At 48.0% G+C, this 27049-nt stretch overlaps 1 protein-coding gene across 3 annotated transcripts in view; it reads right to left on the bottom strand.

The window, feature by feature from the left end:
• MED6 (mediator complex subunit 6) overlaps positions 1-15769 on the bottom strand; it is a 292739-nt gene extending 276970 nt beyond the window's left edge. For all 3 annotated transcript variants that reach the window (XM_069638863.1, XM_069638862.1, XM_069638861.1), the window contains exon 1: positions 15670-15769. In XM_069638863.1, the coding sequence (XP_069494964.1) occupies positions 15670-15715 (46 nt within the window). In that variant the 5' untranslated portion in view covers positions 15716-15769. The remainder of the gene's footprint in view (positions 1-15669) is intronic.
• Between the last annotated feature and the right edge of the window lie 11280 nt (positions 15770-27049).

The following is a 27049-nucleotide window of genomic DNA, read 5'->3' as shown; positions in this document are numbered from 1 at the left end:
GCGCCCATTCCGGCCTGCGTCTCTCTCATCAGTGAACTCACCCCTGCAACGGGAACATTACGGCATATCAGTACGGGGGTATCCCGCCTTTACATAAAGTAAATTCCACACGCAAGCAAGCGCATGGAGAGCCCCCTGATGATCATATTCCAGGGAGGCCCAGACATCGGTCCCTACAACGCCCACTTGACGGGCTAACCCTTCACTATGTGGATAGGCCCCTGACAGGATCGGATGGACAATCGGGCAGGAAGCTTACTACATATGTTCCAGGAATATAGGGCGCCATGCCCACGTCGAACCGCCCCTTGTCCAACTGGCAACGATCTGTAGGCTATTTAGAGGTCTGAGGGTTGGGCCCCCACATCCTGGGGCGTGTGCCCTCTCAGACGTGATTTGTTCCCCACAGCCCAAAGTGCTTACATCTATTAACTCTCGTAGTGGTGGTGATCCCCAACCCGGGCCACGGGACCGCATAAACAATAGGATAAGGCGCGACAACGGCTCACAACACCTCCTGGTGACCTCCTGGAATCATGCTGAAGCCTCCTTGTCTGTCAGACTTACACCCACGCTGCATTGCTCTGAAACTAGATTACAGGGTGCACTAGTCTGAGCTAGTAGTGCCCGCAAAATAAGTACTTATTAATAAAGCCGACTGCTGCCTGTTCTTCACACCTATGCAGATTATATATATATATATATATATATATATATATATATATATATATATATATATATATATATATATCTCATTAACCAACCTCCTCCTTTATGAACGCTAAGGAAAAACTAGCGAGATATCAGTTCCACCAAGCCCCGGACACATCCCCGTTATCTGGGTATATGGTCATGGCCTCAAAAGGATCCGAGGCGGCTTCGACCAAAGCGGACATCGCTGATCTGCTCACGGAAATGAGAAGTATGAGAGCGGATATTGGAAACAGAATTGATAAGATCACGAATAGAATGGATAAAATGGAGGATAGACTTGAGGAAGTCGAACACAACCAAACCTCCTTGAGTACGCTTGAGATGCAAATAGAACAGCGCCTCGCGGAAGTTGAAAACAAGGAAGAAGAGATCCGCCTCAAGGTTGATGACCTGGAAAACAGAGAACGCCGCAACAACGTTCAGATTTTTGGCATTCCCGAATCGGATGGGGAGACTGAGTCCCATCTTAAAAAAAACTTACATGACATTCTAAAACAATTGTTCAAAGACGACACGGTAGATGAGCCAAAAATTGATCGGATTCATAGGGCTGGCGGCAAACCAGGTGCCCCGATTCCATAATTACGCGGACCGAGCCCGGATCCTGGAAAGAGCAAGACTGAGGCCACAGATTGCAATAGGAGAAGCAAATATCATTATTTTTCAAGATCTATCTTCCCTTACATTGGCCTTAAGAAAAAGGTGTCTGCCAATCACTAAACTCCTCAACGAAAAGGGGATACGTTACAGATGGGGATATCCATTCTCCCTCGCATTCGAATGGGAGGGCGCTAAGATGAAACTGATCTCTGAAAGAGATATCGCTAACTGTATAACGGACCTGCTGGGGGCCCAGGCTACGGGATCAGCCGCGACCAAACAGAAGGACGAGAATGGAGAATGGCATACAAGAGGTCCCCGTCGTAGAAAAATGCAAGGATCCAGGAAATACAGAAAAATAAATGCCTCCCCAGATATGGAACATTGAACCTCTTCTAGGTCCGATCGTCTACATCAGACTGTACTATCTGAACTCGAGGATGAAACGAGGTTGACCGGCGGCAGACGAAAATCGCAAACGTCAGCCACCTGCTGCAGATTGGCGTGCGATCCCACTGAGTCAAAGTATCAAGGGGAAATATTAGATTTGATTTGGTTTACGCCCGGTACGTGATAGTCCAATGGACGCCGAGCAGCTGAAGGATGATGGGAGGTGCCTAACCTCCTACCATAACTGATTTTCACGAATGAAGGTGAGACTCACAACCCCCCTTACCCTGCCCATACCACGGTGGTCATACCACCCACCAAATGGATATATGTAAGGCTTCGCTCATGTGATGGGAGTTTAATGCGCTCTGGTTGACACTTGGGACGGGGGGGGGGGGTGAGAGTTTTTGAGCCACCTGGGTAAGAGAGAGACTTGTGAATTGGGAATGTGTTGTAAAATGGCAAAATGTTCCAACGTGTTAGCAAATGTTTGTATTATAGGGGGAAAGTTGGGGGCTCATTGTTACGTGGAAACACTTTATAAATGGGACCGTTCGCTGTACGGCTCCCGCTGGTGGTCCGAAGACAGCTGGGTGAACATAACCCAGTTGAGTCGGACGCCGTGTGGTTTGTGGGGTGGGGTGGGTGATAATGCACAACCCAAGGGGGAAAAAGGGACGGAACAGTATGCGAGGGGAAAGGAGATGGTAATACCCAGGAATTTTCAGTCTGCTGAGCACCCGAAATATGAAACGGACCCACCGGAACCGTTTGGGTTTTGGCGCCCATGTACAACATTAGACACGCGACTCGAACCAGACTCTGCGATAGGGAGACAGAGGCAGTTATTGGGTTACCTATTACAGGAAACCAGCAATGGCGACGACACTTAAGGGCTATAAACTACGTATATGTACACTCAATGTCAAAGGCATGAATTCCCCCACGAAACGCTCCTTAGTGGCGAGAGAATTTAAGAGAACCAACATAGATATCATGTTCTTGCAGGAAACGAAATATCAGAAGGGGGATGAGAGAAAGATCCCCAGCGGTCAGGTGGGACATACCTTCTGGAGTTCGGGGGTTCTGAAAAGAGCTGGGGTTGGGATTCTGATCCGAAAGACCCTCCACATGAAGATCCTCAACTCCTGGTCCGACACTGAGGGCAGAGCCCTAATCATAGTAGGATCCATAAAGAATTCTGTGGTAACCCTTGCTACAATTTATGCACCTAACCAGGGCCAGAAGAGATTCCTCCTTAAGACGACTGAATGGTTGTTTCACAAAGCACAAGGACACACAATCCTTGGGGGGGACTTTAATATTTGGATGGATTGCATCTTGGACAGGCAAACATCATGTGACACCTCCCACCCCGCCCAGGTGAATGCAACTGCACACATCAATACAACCCTTGCCCTGTACGGCCTTTCGGATAGCTGGCGCCACCTACATCCAACAGACAATGGATTCACCTTCCGCTCTCTCTCCCCCATGACACGCTCACTAGAATAGATTATGTATTCCTCTCTGAAGCCCTAATGAAGATACTCCAGATGGCAGAAATACACCCCATTGCATGGCCGGATCACGACATGGTCGTGGTGGATCTAGACTGGGACGATCTTGTCCCACGCAACTCAAAGTGGAAATGCAATGAATCACTGTGGTCTGATGTAGTCTTTAGGGAGGAACTAGAAAATGAAATCAAACAATTTTTCATAACTAACGATGGTTGCAAAAACATGTGTGGGAAGCAGCTAAAGCCACGTGGCGCGGGATCCTCATTAGAGAAGGGGCCAGCAAGAAAAGAGAACGCACTCTAATAGAGACCAACATCAGAGAAAAATTGAACATAGCGGAGAGCCAGGCGCAGTCATCCCCACGTAGTCTATCCATATATCTTGCTGAAGCCAAGGAACTTAGAGAAGAGCTGAAAGCCCTAGAGATAGGCAAAGTTACCCAGACTTTACAATATATGAAACAAAAGTACTACGAAAAGGGTGACAAAGCTGATGCCCTCCTTGCGGCACGGCTTGGGGCGCAGCGGGCGGAAAGATGGGTAGACATGATAGAAAGGACAGATGGCACTTTAATCGAAATGATAGAATCTTCCCCAGAAGGAATACAAGAGGCCATCGCCTTCTTTTATGAGGATTTATATACCAGTGACCCCTCCCCCACCAGAGAGCGTAGATACTTATCTCAGGGAAAGCAGACTCCCGACACTCTCGCACTCGGAGGCTGAGGTCCTCGATGCACCAGTCACCGAGGAAGAGGTCTCAGATGCCATCAAACGTCTTAAGGTAGGGAAGGCACCGGGAGATGGATTCACCCCTGGCTTCTATAACGCGTTCTCTGCTTTCCTCACTCCCTTCCTGGCGGCCCTATTTAATGACATCTTTGAGACTGGCCAAGCACCCCCAACATTCACCCAAGCCCTTCTAATGGTCATTCCGAAAGAGGGCAGAAACCCAAAACACTGTGGGTCATACCGCCCAATATCACTCTAGAATATAGACGCTAAAATCTACGCTAGGGTTATCGCGGCCAGACTGGAATCATACCTACCAAGGTTAATACATGCGGACCAAGTCGGCTTCGTGATGGGTAGACAGGGCGCAGACACTATGAGGAAGACTTTACACCTAATACATGAGGCACAGGGAAGGCAAGATGATCCTACTCTCCTATCATTAGATGCCGAAAAGGCGTTTGATAGAGTCGATTGGGAGTTCTTAGAGAAAGTTCTGATCTGGATAGGTCTCGGGGCCCAAACTCCGCCGCGCCATCAAGGCAATTTATACATCCCCCAAAACATCGGTGGCTGTAAACGGAGGCTATTCGAGGTGGTTTCCATTGGAAAGGGGAACCAGACAAGGCTGCCCTCTATCAGCCATACTATTTGTATTGTCCCTTGAACCGCTGGCACAAAGGCTGAGACTTGATGAGAGGGTGGAGGGAATTGTAGTAGGGGACCAAGAATACAAATTAGGCCTATATGCTGATGACATCCTTCTGCATACAACCAACCCCCTAAGCTCCATACCGGCAGCTATGGAAATAATTGAGGAATATGGCCAATTGGCAGGTCTAAGGATCAACACAGGGAAATCAGTCCTCCTTCCACTTGACAAGACTAAAGACGCAGAAGTGGAGCGATTTACATTTCTGGGGATGAGGGTCAGCCTCACCACTCTGCGCTACTTGGGTATCAATGTGACCCGAGACCTGCAAGACTTATTCGTGGCCAACTTTCCTCCGATACTGCATACAATTCAAAAGGATATCGAAAGGTGGACAAGGCTCACCATCTCATGGATGGGACGCTTGAACACAATCAAAATGGTCATCCTGCCAAAGTTGCTATATTTGTTTCAAATGCTCCCTATCCAAATGCCAAAGGAATTCTTCACAAATGTAACAAAGACTCTCCACACTTTCCTATGGCAAAACAAAAAACCAAGAGTTCCCGCTGCCCTACTCCATCTTAGAAAAGACAACGGTGGGGTAGGCCTCCCAGATGTTGAGCTCTATTATAGAGCAGCCCAGCTAAGGGTACTGATCCCGCACGTCAGGCAGCAAAAAGAACCCCAATGGATAGGACTAGACAACTATCACATACGACCCTTCATCATAGGAGAATGGTTATGGGTACCGGGGCCCCAATTACTTAACAGAGTTAAAAACCACCCCATCCTCGGGGACCATATGGGCCATATGGAGGCCAAACAAAGGGATGAAAGGGATTACCACTTGGCCCTCCCCCCTGACACACCTATGGTCTCCGGGGATTAGGGACTATATCCCGGATCCAGGCAGCTATGATTCTTGGTACGATGCAGGCCTTGAAAGGGCGGGTCAATTGTGGCGAAATAACACATTTATCACCATTCAGGAGTTGGAGGAAGCTCTAGGAATAGGACCACTTTCAGTGTTCCATTATTTAAGGCTCAAAGGAGTCATGACACGGAAGGTATGGAAGGAAGCTCTGCAGAGAGATCTTACTCCGTTCGAGACCATTCTGGATACCCGCGTAGGGTCAAAGGGCCTTATAAGCGCAATGTATACGGCACTAGTGGAAGTTAATATAACCCCCTCAACCGCACTAAAGCACAGGTGGGAAGCTGATCTTGGGAGACAACTCTCCCCTAAGTTATGGCTAAAGATATGTAGGAGAACAGCGAAAACATCAGTCTCATGTCAGTATAGAATGCACGGCATTAAGCTACTATACAGCTGGCATTATGACCCACTCAGATTAGCCAGAATGTTTCAGGATGTGAGCCCTCTCTGCTGGAGGGGTTGCGGGCAGAAGGCAAATTATTGGCATATGTGGTGGGGGTGTAGAGCGGTTCAAGCATATTGGGATGAAGTCCTCAGCTGGATCAAAGACCTCGAAGAGGAAGAAAGGGAGAAGCGACCGCTCCTGATTCTATTTGGGTTGGAGGAGACAGACGAAACACTGATTAGTCTACCCAAAATGACCCATGGCCTCCTCTTAGCAGCAAGGGCATGCCTCGCAACCGTGTGGAAAAGAGCAAGCCTACCAACGAAAGCGGAGTGGGTCAATACCTCCCGTAACATTTTCAACATGGACAGACTAACGGCAGCCATTCACGGAGACCGCACCTCCATTGACTCTGAGTGGTCTGCATTTCGAGATAAGTACATGTCGTAAAACCAAGTGTGATATAGAACATGTCTGAAAGCCATTGTTTCGAACAAACATCAAACCACAACTGAGTCCTCTGTTGTCACCTAATATCCCAATGTCTCAGCATCTGAATGTATATACGAACACCTCTCGCAGTCTTTACTCGATATTACTGTTTACCGTATCCGTCAGGGTTGGTGGGTGGGGGGAGGAGGGCGGGGATCAAAGCGGGGATTTTTGGCATCAAGAAACATGTAACGCAATCTCATCACTTCCTTAAACCTTCTTTCCCTTTCCCCTTCTCTTTTTCCCCCACCCCCTCCCTCCAACCCACCTCTCGCTTTCTTTCTTTGATTGCCATGTTACTTTGTTATGAGTGTAACAATATCCATAATGTCCCCGTTTAAAAATCAATAAAATTAATTAAAAAAAAAATAAATAATAATAGGTATAAAATGCACATGTAATGGTAAACATGTATGGGAAGTATGTTGGGAATTTAGTGAAAGATAAGAAATATATGAGGTGGGGTTCCTCTGTGTATCATGGGTCTCCGTATTGTGGATTAATTAGAAGGGTGTTTTTTGCAATCATGGCAAAGGCCCGTCAGCAGTCAGGAAACAGGATTCGCAAGTTGGTCAACGGGGTGGTTGCTGTCATTTTTGCGGATGGCTCAAGTGCTGGAGGGCGAAGGGAGGATGTAATCTCTGGTAAACAGGGAGCTCACTGTTGTAAGGGTTAGGCATTTTTCGAAACTCGCAGGGTTGTTTGAACAGATGGCTTCTCCCAGGGCACTTATGGAGATCAGTAGTCATATTTCAGGAGAGAGCAAACATAAATACAACGTTATTGTGTTGGAAAACGCTGCGGTTTTTCTTTCCAAGTTTCTCAGGCTCCTCCGGCTCGGAGGAGCCTGAGAAAATTGGAAAGAAAAACCGCAGCGTTTTCCAACACAACCGCGTGTGTTTCTGCCTTTATTTATGTTTGCGGTCGCTTCGAAAGCGACCGCAAACATAAATACGTTTTTAAAGCTGCGGTTTTATTTCTAAGTTTTCCGGGCTCCTCCAGCCCGGAAAACTTAGAAAGAAAAACCGCAGCTAGTGCTGATTTTTTGTAAAAAAAATAAATAGCACTTACCGAGATTCAGCTGCAGCTTTCCTGCTCTGGTCTCCGGTCCCCGTCCTGCGCCTACAGCACTAATGAAGGGAAAGCCACCCAGCGGTAGCCTTTGTTTACTACAGCTGGCTGGCTTTTCCTTCATTAGTGCTGCAAAAGCAAAAGCCAGCACAGGAGGGCCTCCATTTCACAAAATGGCTGCGCCCCTGTGCTTGCTTTTTTTTCGAATTTTGAGCTTGAATAGCTCAAAATTTTACATAGGAAGTTTTAAAACGGAGAATGCTAGTTTTTTTTTATGTGGCCTATCTATTTTTTAAATAAAAATTTTTACTAGACCATCCCTTTAATTTGATATTTACTGCAAATGTTCTTTGCAGTAAATAGCAAATCAAAATGTCGCTTTGAGCAGCTGGCTTCTAGGTGGCGCCAAATATGAAATGTGCTCATGGTAAAAAGTAGTGCACCCTCTTTTGGCACCAGCTGTTCGGCACAGCATGTTCAAAGCATTTTCCACTTAAAGCATGCCTTGCTGTTTGTCGCCAGCAGGGTGCAGAGTGACGAGGATGCCAATATTTTTAGGAACGCCAGTGAGGGCCTCACCACTGTATGCTCAGAAAACGAAGCTGTACTTAACTGATCAGGAGTAAAAATAAAGCTTCGTTTTCTGAGCCTACACTGTATGCCTTACATATATGCAGGCATCATAGCCACTCATTCATATAATCATGGCAAAACTCCCGGCATCGATAGGGCCCCGTGCCCTGCGGCCAAAAGGGGCGCACCTAAGGGAAAATGCTGGCAACAAGATGTACCAAAATGAGCAGCATCAAAAAGCGTGTGCCTTCATGTCCTGATGCGAATGAAAAGCACAATTCAACAAAAAGCTTTTATAATTGTTGTACCTTATACGGGGGAGGGAGAAGAAGAGTAGGTAAACTAGAGGTCTAGCCATAGTTTTAAGAATGCATCACCATCTCCATTTCAAGTCGTGATACTGAATCCATACCTCTTTAGTGAATTCCTTATTGGAACACCCCAATCCCAAACAATATGGACCTAGGGTCTCCTACGTTTATTTATTTTTACATTTATAAAGCGCACTTGACCTGGAAGAATCTAGGCGCTGGTTACAAACACATCAGGGTCACGAAAAGGAGGATATAAAGTTAGCTGGCAAGCTAGTTGAAAAGCCAAGTCTTGAGTGGTTTCCGATAGGCCCAGTAGGTGGGTTCAGAACGAAGGGCGAGTGGTAAGAGTTCCAGAGTCTTGGGGCAGCGACAGGGAAACTAGAGCAACCTTCTCTTTCACGTTGAACTTATAATACCCGATAAAGGCACTGCGACTCGCCCATGTGGCTCCTCTAAAGATTTCCTCTAGGGACACTCCCTGTGCGTGCCCCTAGTTGATCTGCCCTGAACTGGCCCAGTCGGATGCTGATCTGCCCTCCCATAAGCAATCACAATGACTGACCAAATCCATCTGCTAATGGTTACTGTGGATGCTTTCCTCCCTGAACCCTCCGATCCAAACATCACCAATAGATTTTCAAACTTGCTAAAAGGTCCAGTCCGTCACAAGTATTCTAGCACTGCCCTCTTGACATCCAGACTGTTCTAAGGTATCTCCACAGAGGACTCTGGCAACAGTATCTCCTAAGATTTTGGACTTTTGACACCAACTTTGGGAAAAGGTCACACTGAACTTCAGAATGAGGCATCTGATCACATTTTCAAGTACAGAGGTCTACACAACAAGGCACCAATTTCATCCACTCTTCAAACCAAAGTTACTGCGATCAGGAACGTGGACTTGTGTATTTGTAACCTTACGTCGACTGAGTCCAAAGACTGAAAGCAAGCTTTTTGCACCATCTCCAGTACCATAAGCAGATACGGGCAGAGTCTGCTTGGTTTAGAAATTGCGAGGCTTTTACATTTTTTCTACACCAACTCCCACCTCCGTCCCATCTGTGGTGGGGCTCCAATGCCCTCTGAAGGTCTTAATTGCCACCCTAAATTATAAAACACCTAAACATATCGTAGCCCCTTCAAGTAGGAAGGGGAGAATGTATGGCATTCCACATTCTAGATCTGGAGATTCTTCCTACCACACCAAGCCACAAAGTGTGCCTAAAGGCGTTCATATGATTTCACAGTTGAGGATCTTCTGGCCCTTAGCACCGTCTCTGCCACCTGGCTGAATGAAATAATGCTGGTGTGTGCACAACACTTCACGCATATGGATTTAGATCCAATATGGATATAGTAGGAATGGAATTCAAGTGTGGCCTCCATTACACTTGGGTAAAACATTACTCTGATATTGAATCTAACTTTGGTGAACCTTTATCGATCAATTTAGTCTCTATATTCTCTTATAGGTGACATCTACACTGTGCACTAGCTAAATGGAGGGATGGAGTAAATATTGTATACAAAGTGAGTATTTCATTTTTTTTCCTGTAGCTCATAAGATTAAATTACATTTTTTACCTTGCTATCAAATGTGTATTTTCTTTTCTCTTTTCTACGTTTCGGATTTTGCATTCAATGTAAGCAATTCGTTTTGCTCAAGATTTCTGATTTACTTTCCAAAACGATTGTGATATTAATTAAAACATTTCAGACCTTTATGTATTAGCTCCTGTTTATAAAGTTAAGAATGGAAATTTCATTTTGAACCCTTACCAGAAAGAACATATGGGCTATTTTCCTGAAGAAGGGACTTTAGGATCTCCAATTTGAGTCAGAGGCTGATAATCCACTATATTGACATTCTTCTAAAAAGATAAAAACAGGTACACAATTATTTCTTTAATGTTTTATCAATGATATTGATTGTTTAATGGTTTCAAGTTTCCGTTCCTCTAAATGTTTTGTATTTAATTTGACATTTAGTTTTAACATTATGATGCAATTAATAAACGTGAATAGAATTTTTGGATTAGTCCTCATTTTTGACTCATTGTACCAAGAAAGTACAGGGCGAATGAACTTGAACATTATACGGGTTCAAAATTGCTGGGAGCTATTTAGCTCCTGCTTCTAGCACAGTAGAGCCTGGTTAGCTTGAAACCAACAGCTAAGCATATTAATATGACATTAAGTATTTGAGAGTGTTAATAAAGAAGAATTAGAACACATCTAATGCCATTTAAACACAATGGTTCATACATAATGAGCAGCTCTGGTAGCTCCTGGTTCCCCTACAGTAGTTCCTGCCTCCAGCATGATGCTCAACACACAGGAGTTGGTTTTAGCTCCTGCTCATCGAGTCTCAATTTTGAATCCTGCATTTGGTCCAAGGCAAACGTGTCTGCTATATTGCCTGAAACACATGAGAATCACTGTAATGAAATCACCAAAGGGGGAATCTCTGTGCTGAGCCGGTCTGCCATCGCATTGCCTATCCCCTTGATGTGGGCTACTAAGTAGGATAGGCGTTTCTTTGACCTCTGGGTAGTTTTCACTGATGGGGACCCCAAGGCGCTCACTCTTGTCCCTCCCAGGAAGTTCTCATAGGAAAGGACAAAGAAATGTCCATCCTTCCAAACACTGGCAGTTAGCATCTCTCTGGTCATTACCATCTCTGGATTGAACATTCTGGTCAACCAGCCTAGAGGCCTTGCCCAAAGGAAGACGGCGGACCCTCCATTTTTGCAAAACCGGTGCCCCTATCAAATGCAACAACTGTGAGGGTACTAATTAAGATTTTCAAGATTCACCACAAATTCTCAATGGCACAGGCATTGGAAAATTCTGCAAGTGCTAGAGACGCGAGTATGCTTGCAGTTCGGACCATCCATTTGTCTACAAAGGGTAAAATATGACTCACGTCTGCTGTAGGATAGCCACTAGGGGAGCAAGGAGCTTGGTAAACAGCCGAAGGGGAGGACTTTCAATGGAAGTGATCCTCCCCCCATCGCAATCATTAAGAACTGTTGGAGTCTCCTGAAAACGGGATCATGCTGTGTCCAGGAGGTCCACTGATGCAAAGAGACTCCCTTCAACACCCCTGGGATGATCTTTCGCAAGGTCTTCAGTTTGAAGGATTTTGTAACAAATGTGTTCAGAGCTTTCAAGTTTATGATCAATCTGAATTTGTTGTTGGGTATGGGAACTAGGAAAACTCTGGACTATAACCTTTGCCCCATCTGTTCCACTGGTAGTCTGATTATTACCCTCTTTTGCAAACTGTTCCTATACTGCCCCCATCATGTCCTTTCTCCTCGCTCTGTGGGTCGGACACAGGTTCTGATAGTTCACAAGTCTCAGGGCAAAAGACAAATTTTATTCGATACCTCAGGCGAACCATGATCTTGGCCCATGCATCCGAGACCAATGTTTCCCAAGCGCTGGAAAAAACACAACCCTCCCTTGTACACGCCAACTGCGATTGTCAAGATTGCTCGATTTGGGGCGGAAATCTCGGATGCTTTTGATTTTGCTGCAAAATGATTTTCTTCTGTGCACTTCTGGGTTTTATGTATAAAGACTTCCCGAGACTACCATATCCAGATCTAGCTTTGGTGAACTGGCGGCTAACCTCCACATATCTGATGGCACACACTGCTCATGCAGCAAATCAACTAACCAGCGTGAACCACAACCCGTCTGCAAAGGGAGGACCCTTAAACGATCCTTCTCTTGTTACTCACACACGCTCTGTAACTAGATCCCGGTGTCTGCATGGAATGCCTCCACAACTCTCCAATTTTGCAAATCTTTCAAAACATTGCTTTTTCAACAACATCGGACCATGGATAATTCCAATGGATGCACATACCGCTACTGTTAAAAGATGCCAACCCAAATGCTAGCTACCCACACTCTGTACAGCACTCAACTGCCCTTGAGCTAGGTCTGTGCTTTAAACACCACTAGTTCGCTTTGAAAACTTTGGGGACTTTGTCCTCTCTGGTGTCTCTAAACAGCATTTGACAAAGAAAGCGAGTTTAAAGGCTATGGCCTTCTGAGATTCCTCCGTTTGTCAGTCTTGGATATGAATATGATATCTTCCAAATATTAATGCACCCATAGCCATGGCTGTTCCACTGACCCCATCACAAACCTGGTCATTGCATGTCAGTCAAGGTCCGAGGTACGTCAGAACCTTCGTCATCTTCTGAAAACCGGATAGGGCTGTCTCTTCTGCATAGCTGCCACAGGTATTGGCACAAAACACGATGTGAGACCCTGCATAGGATCTTCCAATGGTTGCATTTAACTTCCTGGCAACTGGGTCACTGACAGTAGCTTCTTCTGCTGACATGGAATGTCTGCCAACGAGGCTGGCCAGGGTTTTATCAATTTCTATGATCTCTCGTGACTTGGATATCTCACCCTTCAAAGTAGTGTTATAACATAAACCAGGGCATGAAAATATGTTTGCAGTCTTTCCCTTCCCTCAAAATGTTGCCATTTATGTCTGTAATCATCGGGAGGCCCACCTTTGGTGTATGTCTGTTCGGTCTTATCTTCGGGTCCAGAGATGGACCTTGAGTTCCTTATTCTAGGATTCTTGTATTTGCTCGATAATCTTTTCCACTTGCCCTCTTTCCTGGTATTTCCCAGTGATTATCATCGGCTGAATCTGAGGAAGAACTAGAGGAGTAGGAGGGTATCCAATCCTTTTATTCCAAACAAAACAGAGTGGTTCATAACAGAGCGGACAATAACACCGAAAAACACTGACAAGATTAAATACAAATATAAAGGGTAGTGGGGTAAGGGGTTAAAATGGGTCAGGATGGGGTGGCTGGGGAGGGGGCCCAAAATAAAAAACAAATTAAGTTTTTTCCGCAATGAAAGTAACCACTCTGTAATTGTGGTCGGTAAGATCACATAACCAGTAGGAGGAACTAGACGCTTTTGACAAGGAAGAGGGAGGAGTTTTCCTTCCTCTTCCCTGCACCTCTTCTTGCTCTGGCAGGACATGCTTGAAGACATTTTCTAGATCCCTCTTAGAGAGGTTATAATAATAATGACTTGAAAGGTGCCCTTTATAGGTTTCTTTCCTCAGGTCTGTTTCTGAAAGAAGCTTCTGCTTCCATGTGCTTCCTCTTTTCTTTCCTATTGGCGCTCATCTTGCTGCACTGCTCCAAATGCATCGGATCTGGCGGAGTTGCTAAGCCGGGCCCTGTTTATATGCCAATTTTTCCTTACATGTATGCCAGATGAGAGCTCTGTCCAATCGGACATGGGTACCTTAGAGCTGCGAGTCCCCAAAAGATATGGCATCATGGAAAACAGGGACATTTTATTTATAGCTCTCAACCTTTTGTGGTGCCAGGGCACGAACTCCCGATATTGTATTTTGAGGATAAGAGCACATTAATGTAAGGGCTCGTAAGAGTCTTGGCGGGTGAGTAAACCAATTACAGGCCGCGTGACACCACTCAAAAGCGTGCGAGTTGAGAGGCATAGTTTTATGCCCAGGGAGAGCATTCCTGCCTACATTTGCAGATAAGAAACCCGGGGGAATAACGTCACTGAGGCGCCATTCACTTTTTTTTACAAGAACCTCCACCCCAGGCCCAACGTCAAAAAGACCAGGATCAGATGTGCTGTAATATTGGCCCACAATAATTAGGGCAGAGCAAAACAAAACTTCACAAATATGCAAATGTGTGTGGTTAGAGAGGCTGTGAAATGAGCAAGGGGGCAGAGCTAGAATTTCTCACCAGTTGGGCCACTGAACGTGTGAATGTTGACCATAGTGGCGGTGCTGCAATTTTCGTTCACTACACTGGGGAGATCTTTCTGGGTTGTTTCTCTAATCCTTATTCTGTTATTTGGGTGCAGGTCCCACAGGGTGTTTATTTTTGTAATGCGTGTGCCCCTGGGTTATTTCAATTCTATTATGCAGATCCTTCTAGTTTATGTGTGCTGATTTTACACGTGAGCTGAAGCCAGTTGTGTTTTGTACAAAAGGCGAACAAATGGTGTTACTCCACACTCGCCAGCAGCCAATAAACTACCGGGAGTGGGAGGAGCCAACCACCCATAGCCAATTAAATGAATGTCCCAAGCGATGAGTTATGATTGCAAAGTGACGATTGGTCTCGTACGAGCTAAAGAAAACAGGAGTGATAGACTGCAGGAGACGACAAGGAAATAACGTGCACGCCTCGCCGACTGCGCAGTGTTAAACCTGGAGATTCCAAACTCTTCCCCGAAGAAGAGCTTAAAAACCCAAAGTCACCAGGCAGGTATTGTGGAGTGCCACCCGTGTAGAGAACGAGTCCTCCCAGGGCTTGTGCTAATGTCACATATCTGTGACCATGTGACTAAATAAATAAAAGGGACAACCATTTTCCAGCTCTTCAGTCGATTGTAACTGACTCCTGCCTGATGTGCATCTTTTCCCGCATCGCGATGCTGGCGCTGCATGGCAGGCAGAAGGCATGCTGCTGCAGTGCCCTCCACTATGATAGTGCCCGGGGCAACGCTGTCCCCGATGGTTCCCCCCTATGTCAGCAGAGCCCCTGCCAGGCAACTCTGCATCCATGTTCTCACAGAGCCCCTGCCGGGCAACTCTGCATCTAGGTAACGGTGCCCCTGCTAGGCAACTTATGCGCCGTCTTGGGTGATGGCCTGGGTGGCCCAGGCCATTTACTTTATTTTGACATTTGAAGCACGGGCTGACAGGGTGCTGTCGGCTGGGTGCTCCCAGCATTGGTATGCCTGGCATCACATGTATGAGGGAAGGACGGGCTAAGAAAGGAAAAAGATTGGCAGGAGGGTTCCCGGGATGGAGTCGAGGTCTCAAAGGCAAGTACTGAGACATGGAAGAGGGATGTTGCGGTAATGGAAAGCTCTTCTGGCTCCCCGCTCAGCCAAAAATCATCAGCCAGCATTTTGCAATCTTGAAATGCCGCTGACACCTGTCTAAAATTCGGGATCTGCCACTGCGCGAGGCTGTCATTTGGGTACAAAAAAAGGGAACGTTGTTTTATACATCATTGCAACATCTCTTTCGTCCATAATCAACCCCTACCTATATACACGCAACACACCATTCCAGTCACCAGACCTCCAAACGTGCTTCCTCCACTTGACTCCCCAACCCCACCATGCCAATTGCTTATGATCATCACCTCCTGGTTATACACACTTTAATCGACTCTTGCTTGTCTGAGGCCGACTACGCGAAGCAATGTCTTCAACCCCAGAATTTAAACATTTACATACCTCGAATGTCGGAGGCCGCCATGATTATCGAAAGCACTGTCAACATCCGGGGACGGAATGGGGGATAATGACCAATAAAAGGTGCGTATTTGTGGCGCCAAGAAATGAGCTACAAACACAAAGGACGGACAGTTTTTAGGATCGTATGAAGGAATATGGCGGCCATTGTTAAATGGAGGCAAAATGAGGAGTAACAGGGGATGTACAATTCAAATATGTCGTTCTTTTAATTATTAAGCGAGAAAAAAATGTTAATTAAAAAAGTTTAGTGAACAAATCAAAGAAAAAGGGAATTTTACTTCTTATACGGCGATTTTCTTACAAAAAGTGGGCCATAAGGTACTGTCAACGAAGGTTAATACTCCACTAATTAAACTCTTTCAATTTAACACAATATATTCCCTATTCTTTATTGCGCTCCCTTTCTTTCTGAATATAATGTTCTGCGGTGCGTTTTGCTTTAGTATTCTCTTCAAAGTCCCAAATAGGTTTGACACATTTGTTTGGAACCCAAAAAAATCGACTTGAAGCACCGCCCACTTTCTCAGCCGCCCCGCTCCTTGACATACCCCTGTATAGTTTTGCTAACTGTAGCACAACAGCACAGGGAGAGAAAAAACATGCCTGCAGTTAGTTCTTTTTAACATCGCTCTATTCTTTTTATTAAAGCAATTTGTCTGATTAAAATAATAATTATGTAAGGCTGAAAATGACTTTCCATTAAATTATATACCATATATTGTTTTACCATGAAAAGTGAAAAGCCGAGCTGGTTCTGACTGAATGCATAGTTGCCAACGTGGCCCATTCCAATGTGTAGGTGCTTATCCAGTCCTATTTCTTTCTTTGCATTTGGGATTTGTAGTCCGAGTTTTATAATGGGAAAAGTGGAACTACAAATCCCAGGACGCAAAGAAAAAAAAACATGAATGGAGAAGTAAGTACAGATTGGAATGGGTCATGTCGGCAAGTATGATAATGGTACCCATAAGTCACCAGTTTTAAAATGTTCTGCCCGTGCTGTAGCACCCATATTTCCAGACATCCCCTTTGTGCATGCCATGGATGGCCAGGGTTGGCGGCTTGTGTCCTTTACCAACTTCTTGCAGGGCTGGATGGTGGGAGCACTGCAGAATGCCTGCTGGGCCCCTTGCAGGGTGAGGGAGACGTCAGCAGGGTGTTGCAAGCAGGAGGAGGTCCCGGTGGTTTATGCCCAAAGGGGGATTATTATGACGAGCGCCAGCCACTGCATGGCGTGGGGCCAAGGCAACTCGAGGTCCCTGTGAGCGCAAGCTCCCAGGATCATCTTTCCTGGGGGGGTTCCAAGCCCACTCCTAGGAGACAGTTAAGGAGGGGGCTCCCTGGTAGGCTGATGGAGCATTAGGCCGGTGGGAGGGAACAAAGGCACATGCATGCCAACATTTTGCTACACCTGAGAGGGAGATTTTTTACGGAAAGCGGGAGAAGTAATTTTTACCATTCGGTTGCAATGGGATTGGAATTATTTTAGGAGGGGAAGAAGTAAAAAAATAGCAACATCTTTGTTTAAACAATCGTCTTCTGTCAAAATCGGGAGGGTTGGCATGTATCCTTAAAGTACACTTTTAGAAGTGTGCCTGCTGGTTCGGGGGAGTGGCAGTACGTGAAGCACAGCAGGAACATGCATTAAACTTCAGTAGGTTGCTGGCCAACGTCCCTGTTAGTGCTCTCGGAAGTGGCACACACAACACTTAAAGAAGGGTGTGCAGAGTCAATCCCTTCTGGAGCCTGCAGTGACGTGAGGATCCCGCTAACCGCGACATGTTTTTCACATGACCAGAGGCGAGTTCTTTGTTTAAACGACCAAGGTCAGAGTTACCAGGTTGCCCACTTAGAGGCTGTTTTATGGTTTTACAGAGCGACACTTGGTGGCCCCCCCACTGAGAAGTGACACCGGCTCATAGCCTCGCGCACTTGCGCGCTCAACGGAAGACAAGAGGGGGCCGACTAAGTGCTAGGGTTTTGGGACACAATGAGCAGGAAACATCATCGTCGGCTCCCCTCCACCAACCAGAAGGGGCCGACACCTAATGGAGGAAGGCTACGTTAAGAAACTTTTTTTTCCCGGGGCCGGGGTAGCGACCCTAGCGGTTTGTTGCCTGTTGCACTCCCACTTGGGGAGCCGGCGGCGAACGCCCTACAAGATGGGTAAGGGGGAGAGGCAGGGGGAGGGGGTGGGGGAAAGAGTTCTTTGCTTATAGTGCACAGAACAAAAGACGATAATGATTGAAGGGAGGATAGGCACGCTGAATGTCAAGGGCCTCAAGGGCCTCAACTCCCAGAATAAGAGGTCCCTCACGAGCAATATGTTCCGTAAGCAATACCTAACAGTCCTTTTCCTGCAGGAAACACATTACAGGCAGGGAAGGGAGTCGAGAATGGAGGGGAAAGAAATTGGTGGCAACTACTGGGCGTCGCATAGGAGTTCCAAGAAGGAGGGGGTGGGTATCCTCCTAGGCAGGTTGTTTCGTCTCACGGGAGTTGAGACCAAGAGGGGCCTCGGTGGTCGATTTCTGGGCATTAAGGGAACATACGAGGGGGAGCGCATTACCCTGGCCACTCTATACGCACCCAACTCGGGGCAGCTACACTTCCTTACTCAGATCTTTAATGTCAGGGATGAATGGGCAGAGGGGGCCATGATACTGGGCGTAGACTTCAACCTAATAATGGACCCCCGTCTAGATTGGTGGTCTGTGAAAGGGGGGACACCCAAGGGACCTTCCAAAGATAATCTTGCCCTGCAGGCCCTCCTGAAGGAACACTACTGGGTGGACACCTTGCGCAAAGCTCACCCAGGCCAGGGCGGATACACCTTTTTCTCACCCCCCCCCACTGCACCTACACCAGAATTGACCTCCTGTTAATCTCAGAGGAGGGGAACGGGGCGGTCCAACAGCCAAGGGTGGAACCTATAACATGGTCTGACCACAAACTACTCACGGCCAACTGGTCACTGCCCATCTCCCCAAGATCCTCCCGGTGGCAATGCAACAATACCCTTCTCAGGAACCCTGTATTCTGGGATTTCATGAGGCAAGAAATGCTGGCCTACTTTGAGACAAACAACAATGGTGAGACTGACATGTCCATGGTATGGGAGGCCGCAAAAGCTACTTTCAGCGGTCTCCTCATAGCGGAGGGCTCAAGGCGCAAACGGGAAAGGGGCCTAATTGAAAGCAAGATCCGCACAGAGCTCAGTGGTCTGCGAGCAAGACTGGGCCTCCCTGGGGTAGATCGAGAGGTTCTCCTAGAGGAGATGCAGGGCAAGAGACAAGAGCTTCATACGGTCCTCATAGGGGAAGTCGTCAAGAAAATGCGATACACCAAGCAAAGGTACTATGAACGGGGAGACAGGGTAGGGACTCTCCTGACACAAAGAGCCTGGGGTTGCAGGGTTGAAAGAGGAGTTGGCCATCTTAAGGACGGGGAAGGTGGAACCTATGGGGGCCGAGAGGAAATAGCAGAATGTTTTGCTGACTACTATAGCAAATTCTACTCCAGACAGCCCGGCGAATCATTAGAGGACAGCCGCACCTACCTGGTGGAACACCCTCTACCTAGGTTGTCAGACACAGAACTAGGGGTCTTGGAGGGGGAAATATCGGAGGAGGAGGTGGAGATCGCCATCAAGAGACTTAAGGTGGGAAAGGCACCAGGGGGGGACAGCTATACAGCTGATTTCTACAAACAGACCCAATCTGTTCTGCTGAAGCCCTTGGCCAAATTGTTTAATCAGATTAGGAACCAAGACTCGATCACACCGACATTCCTGCAGGCCCATATCACTGTCATACCCAAACCCGGTAAGGATCACACAGAGTGTGGGTCTTATAGACCCATCTCACTCCTAAACCTCGATGCCAAGATTTTTGCTAGAATCCTGGCCTCTAGACTGGAGAGCTGCCTTCCTCGCCTGATACAACCCGATCAAGCGGGATTTGTTTTAAACAGGCAGGGCTCTGATAACATGCGGAAGACACTTCATGTACTTACCTCAAGAGGGGTCCGGGATGAGGGCGCTCTCCTATTGGCCCTCGACGCAGAGAAAGCCTTCGACAGGGTCAGTTGGGCTTTCATGGGGGAGGTCTTTGCGACTCTGGGGATGGGCCCGAGGTGGCTTGGTTGGATGTCTGCGCTCTATTCCTCCCCCTCTGCGAGAGTGGTGGCCAATGGGATGGAGTCGAGAATGTTCCCCCTCCAACGTGGCACACGGTAGGGATGCCCACTGTCCCCGCTTATCTACGCATTAGTAATGGAACCATGGGCAATCTCGGTCCGCAACGATGAGGCCATCCAGGGAATGCAGGTAGGAGACACGTAATGCAAAATCTGCCTTTTCGCAGACGACGCGCTACTCTATATCTCGAGACCGTCCCAAACAGTCCCCCGGATGCTGCAGGGTCTCTTGCGCTATGGGGAACTCTCGGGGTATAGAGTCAACCTTGAGAAATCGGTGGCATTTATAGGGGGCAACTTATCAGATTCGGAGACAACTTTTGTGAATAAGCTCCCCTTTCAGCTACAGGAGGAGGGATTCTGGTACCTGGGGGTCCAGGTCACACGTGACCCCCAGGGTCTATATTTGGCCAGTTTCCCCCCCCCCTTTGGGCTGCAATCAGAAGAGACACAGAGAGGTGGGCGAGGTCGGGTCTCTCCTGGATGGCGCGCCTTAATCTTATAAAAATGGTGATCCTCCCCAAACTTTTATTTCTCTTTCAAATGCTCCCGGTACTGATCCCCAAATCGTTCTTTACGGAAACGAAGCGAGTCCTTCTCAACTTCCTCTGGGCTGGTAATAAGCATAGAATCTCATACAAGGTGTTAAACAGGCCGAAGGAAGATGGTGGGGTGGGATATCCCGACTTGGAAACATACCACAGAGCTTCTCAGTTGAGGGTTTTGGTCGACCACTTCGCCCAGGGTACTAAAAAACAATGGGTAGCCATGGATAACGTGCCCCTTGCGCCTGTTACAATAGAGGAACGGCTCTGGGTCCCAAGGAAGAAGATCCACAGAAGTATCCCGAACCACCCAGTCCTAAAAGTGCTGTGGTCTCTGTGGAGGGAGGGAGGTTACTACCGTTGGCTCACAATCTGGCCTTCCCCATTGAGCTGTATTTGCCCCCCCCTTCACAACCATGACAGCAGAGCCAGCGGCATACCAGACATGGTTCGAGGCGGGCCTTAGTAGGACCGGCCACCTTTGGGTGAAGGGCTCGTTCTTTCCGCTAGGAGACCTGGAGGAGGCCCTGTGAATAGGGACCCTGTCCCCCTTTCACTATTTTCAGCTCAAGGGAGTCCTCACTGATCCATCATGGGGGGACACTCTCAGGAGGGACCTCACAGACTTCGAAAAACTCCTCCTTTCCGCTGGGGGCTCTATGGGGATAATATCTCGCCTTTACAAGCGCCTCATGTTTTCTACCCCAAGAGACCCTCCACCGGCACACACACAATGGGGAAGGGACCTAGGAGAGGAGATTGATAATGGAAGGTGGGCGGAAATGTGTAGACGGGCTTATCGCTCCACGGCCTCACTCCAATATCGCCACCAAGCCCTCAAGGTGTTACATCAAAGTCACTACCCCCCACTGAGGATTGCCAGAATGAAGCCGGGATACGTTCCGCATTGCTGGAAGTGCAAGACTGAGAGGGGAAACTATTTCCACATGTGGGGGGGGGGGGTGCCCACTGGTCCAAACATATTGGGGAAAGGTACTGACCTGGATAAAGGGGGTGGACGAGGTGGTGCGGTCTCCCTGCCCTTGGCTCCTCCTGTTTGGAATCGACACTGGGGATGGTCAGGAAAACACTCAGGACCACATGCTTCAGATTATGTTGGTGGCGGCCAGGTGCTGCCTGGCGCAAAAATGGAAAAACCCCGGAATGCCGGGGGAAAAAGCATGGGTAACTAAAGTGCGGGCCATTTACAATATGGAATTTCTCACGCACCTACTCGACGAGTCTAAGCCCAACATTGAAGAAATATGGCTCCCCTTCTTTGACAAATATGGCCGCCCAGTTTAATGTTACGCACCCAGCCCGGGGGTCCCTCCCCCAGTGACATCAGGTCGCGACTCATCAACATGAATCTGAAACCTCTTAAAGCCCGACTCATGGCTTTGGCGTGCTAATGTGCGCACTGTAAAGACTCTGCTATCCACTTTAAGGACCCGTCAAATAAACACTTGGTGATAACTTGAACTGGAGGTGGGTGGGGGGAGGGACGAGGGCGGGAGGGGAGGGGAGGGGGGCGACAAGTTACAATTGGCTTTTTTTTTTGTTGTTGTTAACTTTTGCTTAATCATCCTCTGTATTGTTGTAACGCATATATGAAACTCAATAAAATACGATTTTCAAAAAAAAAGAAGGGTGTGCAGATGGTTGCCTGGAAATGTTCTTGGTGACAGAAACACATCTCCTGCTATTATGAGCAAGTGCAGGGACAAGTGCAAGCATGTGGAGGATACAGTGTCATGTTGACATAGTTGTTCAGGGGCAGTGGGAGGCGGGAGGCAGGATGGGAAGTGACGTGGGAGGGCGGGGTACCGGCAGTTGAAGCCGGCTGTTGAATAAAGAAGGACGTGTTACGAGAACATCTGTGTTTGTCCTTACAACTGTGCAGTGAGGTGGTAGCGCGTCGGGCCACATCCCCGGCCACCACACTGGCGACAAAGACAGCTCACCATAGGTGCGTGAACCCAGCTCGGGGGTGTCAGGCGGAGCGGGCACCTGGAGGCACGGCCAAAATTGTCTGGCTGTAACGCCAGGACAGAAGTCGCATGGGAGGACGTGTCTACCAGGACCGGGCCTCAAGCGGTGATCGATGTCCCCCACCCATCCGGAACACTCGAAGAGAGGCAGCTAAGACTCCCGGGCCGCGGCAGTGATCCCACACGCATCAAGGTGAACGGGTGAAAGAGGAGGAGGGTCAGAGGATGGTGCTCTTGTCTGACAGGCAGCCATCAATCCAACACCCCTCTTTTAGAGTCCACAGGGACAGTCTACAGGCCTGTACACGGTGCTCGTGCCTGATAGACGGCCGTGGGGCTGCATAGTGTACTGAAGGACAAACTTGAAGTGGGCAAGGCGGAGCAGTAGTGGGGAGAATGTCAGCTCAGGATGCAGACCAGCGTGCACAGGCCCAAGTGCCACCGGTTCCTTGGGAGCAAGCCCCATACAAACTGCCAGACTCCCTGCCAACCCAATTGCCAGGCGCCTGTGATGTCACAGAGACAAGCAATATGGGGCCGCGGTGGACCTCGTGGATAAGGGATTTTGAACTGTACATGGGGGCCACAGGGCCCATTGAGGAAGATAGAAATGTCTTCTCAAGCTGGTGGTAGGGCCAGCCACACGCGACATTATCGATGAGATGCCTGCAGCAACTATTGATTCCATACAAGATTTTAAAGGGGCTCTATCTGCATATTTTACCCCGCACACCAATGTGAACTACGAGCACCTCCTATTCCACAGCACCAAACAGGCGAAGGGTGAGCTCATGGACACTTATGTCATGAGACTGAGAATTAAAATGAAGCATTGTGACTTTGCAAACTCCTCGAATACGGAAGCAGTGCGATCTCAAATCATTGCAGGATGCGAATCGCAGACATTCAGGCGAAAACTGCTACAGAAAGCCTGCACTTTGGACGAACTATTGACACTTGTAAGGCAGAAAGAGCAGTAGACTCACAAGTGGAAAGTTTCAATACCACCACACCAGCTGACGCAGTACATCGACTACAGCAGGAGAGAGGCCTTGATGAGCCTTCTGTTTTAAATGTGGATTCAAGTACCCACATGATGGGACGTGCCCCGCCATTGGCCAGCGATGCGCAATGTATGGCAAGGAAGGACATTTTAAAACATTGTGTTGACTGTCCAGAGAAAAGGGGAGAGAGAGAGAGGCAGAGAACCACCCTCAAGGTTCAAACCGAGACCCTTTCCTCCAACATCAGAGGCATCGGGGACAACATCATATCCCCCACAAGATACAGCGACCCTGAACCAAAAGAGCAGGAATCAGGAGATGAAAGACATAGGAGAGAAAGAAGGGAAAGGAGGAGATGTGTCACTAGAATGAGACCAGAGTGCAGATCTAGGCGCGAGGTGTGCCACCTGGTGGAGAATCTCTGTCTGAATCTGAGGTTAGCCCATCAGGGAGTGAACAAAGAAGAAAAGCAGCACAGTCCAACACTGATCATAAAACTGAATGAGAGGCCCACCAAATTCCTCATCGACACAGGAGCTACAGTGAATGTGGTCAGTGAGAAGCTATTTAAAGAGTTACCGCAAAGCCCATAGCTAATCCCCACAACTGTAGACATTTACGCTTATGGAGCCACAACACAACTCAAGTGCATAGGACAATTAGAGGGATTGTGTTGTTACAAGGGACAAGAGAAGAGAGTGCTGATACACGTGCTGGCCATTGAGAGTGAGAGTGGCTGCATGCTCAGTTTCAAGGCGGCCATCGAAATGGGACCAATACATGTCATCTACAAGATCATGGTACACAAGTGCACCGAGCCGGTAACTATGATTAAAGACATTTACCCCAACTTATTTAAAGGCATCGGAAAGCTGCGGAATAGGCAGGTGAAGCTGCACATCGACGAGACGGTGCGCCCCATAGCACAACATTACAGGGGCATACCAGTGAATATCCAGAAGAAAGTGGAAGGTGAGCTACATAAACTCTTAGAGCAGGACATCATAGAGCCAGCCACAGGCCCTACCACATGGGTTTCACCCATCGTTCCCGTGCCCAAGAAAGGCACTGATGCAATCAGACTGTGCGTCGACATGAGGAGGCCCAACCAAGCCATCCGGAGGGAGAGACACAAGGCACCACGTATCACCCATAAGATTCATTTACTGAATGCGGCCCGGGTCTTCTCAAAATTGGACTTGAAGAAAGGGTACCATCACTTGGTACTAAGCCCAGAGAGCAGAAACATCACAACTTTCATCACCCAACTGGGGCTATACAGATATAAAAGTTTAAGTTTTGGGGTCTCCGCAGTGGCAGAGATATTTCATGCTGAAGTCCACAATGTGATAAAACACATCCCGAATTTTACAAACTATAGTGATGACATCCTGGTGTTCTGGATGGATGTGGGAAGACACAACAAGACCTTAGCCATAGTGTGTAAGGCGTTGGAAGCTGAGAACCTCACGCTCAACCAAGAAAAGTGTGAGTTCAGGACAGGCACACTACGTTTCTTTGGCCATGTATTTTCAGGAAATGGTATGACACCTGATCCTGATAAAGTTGCCACGCTAAATGAGACATCGCCTCTAAGTAACGTCTCGGAACTCAGGTCGTTCCTGGGCCTCGCGAGTTACTGCACAAGGTACATTAAAGATTTTGCCATGGTCAGCGAACCCCTCAGAGCGTTGACCAAACAAAATGCAGTTTTCGACTGATCGGAGAGGTGCCAACATGCCTTCCAGATAATTCTGGAGAGAATAGCATGAGCCGAAAACATGTCTTACTAGGATCCTGATTGGAAAACAGAGCTGCCGGTTGACACAAGTCCCGTGGGGCTGGTCGCCATCTTGGCCCAGATTGACGCAAAGGACCCAACGCAGACCAATATCGTCTATGCTAGTAGGAGCCTCAGCCACTGAGCAGGCCTATTCCCAGCAGAGAAGGAAAGTCTGGCAGTGTTCTGGGCGTGTGAACACTTCCGCCTGTTTCTATACGGCAAGCCCTTTCAAGTGGTGACAGACTATCAAGCACTCCTATTTCTATATGGCAACCCACAGGCCAAGATGCCACCCTGCATCGTGAGGTGCTGACTCCAGCTGCAGGACTATTCATTTGAAATTGTACATAGACCAGGAAAGGAAGAACATCCTGCTGACTTTTTATTCAGACATCCCAGAACAGAGTGTACACCTGAACCGTTGGTGGCGGACCAGTGCCTCCTGTACTTGATCCAACATGCCATACCAGAAGGGATTGAACCGGCACAGCTGGCCCATGAAGTGGAGTCGGATCAGGCATGTCAAATAATATGTAAGTGGCTCATGTTGGGTCAATGGAGGAGAGCCAAAGAACGAGGTTGCTTAGTAGTGGAAGAGGTATGGTTGCAGGTGGATTGGCTATTGCAGGTGAAGGAGGAGCTGGCGCTCTCAGATGACAATCTCTTATTAAGGTGATTCCATCATCCCTAAAGCGGAAGGTGTTTGAACTTGCACATGAGGGTCACAGAGGAGTGGTCTCCACGAAACACGTGCTGTGCCAGAAACAGTGGTTTCCACAGCTAGACACCATGGTGGAAGAAGTCCTGAAAGAGTGCCCCACTTGTTGCCTCCTCACACCAAATCGGCATCCAGAGCCGTTGAGAATGTCCAAACTGCTGGGAGGCATATGGGAAGCCGTGGCGGCTGACTTCTTTGGTAGTATCGAAGGGGGCGGGGGGTTATGTATTGGCCGTCATGGATGAATATTCCAGATAGTCCGAAGCTCAATTTATATCATCGACTGCAGCCCACCACGTCATCTCAGTGCTGGACCACATCTTCACGGCTTATGGTGTCCCTCGGACAATGAAGACAGACAGTGGTCCTTTGTTCAATGGACAAAGCTTTGCAAAATTCAGCGAATACATGGGTTTCACCATCACAAGGTCACACCGTTGTGGCCCCAGGCCAATGGCATGATTGAAAGATACATGGCCAATATGAAGAGAGCACTACAGGTAGCTTGACTCATGAGACAGCCCTATGAACAAGTATTTCACCAATTGCTGAGGGATTACAGAAGCACACCCTACAGCTCCACTGGAAAATCCCCTGTGGAGGTAAGGTCTGGAAGAGACGTCCGGACGGGACTACCGCAGGCCACTCTTCCTGAAGACGACCAGCATTGGACGCTGAAATGAGGGAACAAGATTGAGCGGCGAAAGATCACATGAAGGACTATGCGGATGGTCGCCGGAAGGCTCAGGTCCCTCACCTAGAGGTAGAGATAACCTCAAAAGCACAAGCACATGGCAGCCTTCCAGGAGGAACCCCCTGATTATCCTGGAGAAGAAGGGCTCCATGATCACAGCCCAAGGAGACAAGGGTCTGACCACCCCTAATTCCTCTCATTTCAAGAAAATGCCCCTGTCCGGGTCCAGGCGATTAAGCCGAAGAGTGGAGATACCCATTGACTATGCTTCCGATGATCCCTATCAAGGGGACCAAGAGGACTCTGCAGTGTCTGGTCAGGAGGACCAAGGAGAAGGCTTTGGGGCCAGCAGCTCTGTTGAACGATTCAGCTCTCGACTCCAGAGAGCCCGGAATAAACCTTGCCGCCTCATTGAGGAGATGGCCTA

The sequence above is a fragment of the Ambystoma mexicanum genome, chromosome 14 (assembly GCF_040938575.1).
Source record: "Ambystoma mexicanum isolate Mex_15411 chromosome 14, UKY_AmexF1_1, whole genome shotgun sequence".
Classification (NCBI taxonomy): domain Eukaryota; kingdom Metazoa; phylum Chordata; class Amphibia; order Caudata; family Ambystomatidae; genus Ambystoma; species Ambystoma mexicanum.
The sequence above is the reverse complement of the archived record's forward strand: the minus strand, read 5'-3'. Positions and strand labels throughout refer to the sequence as shown.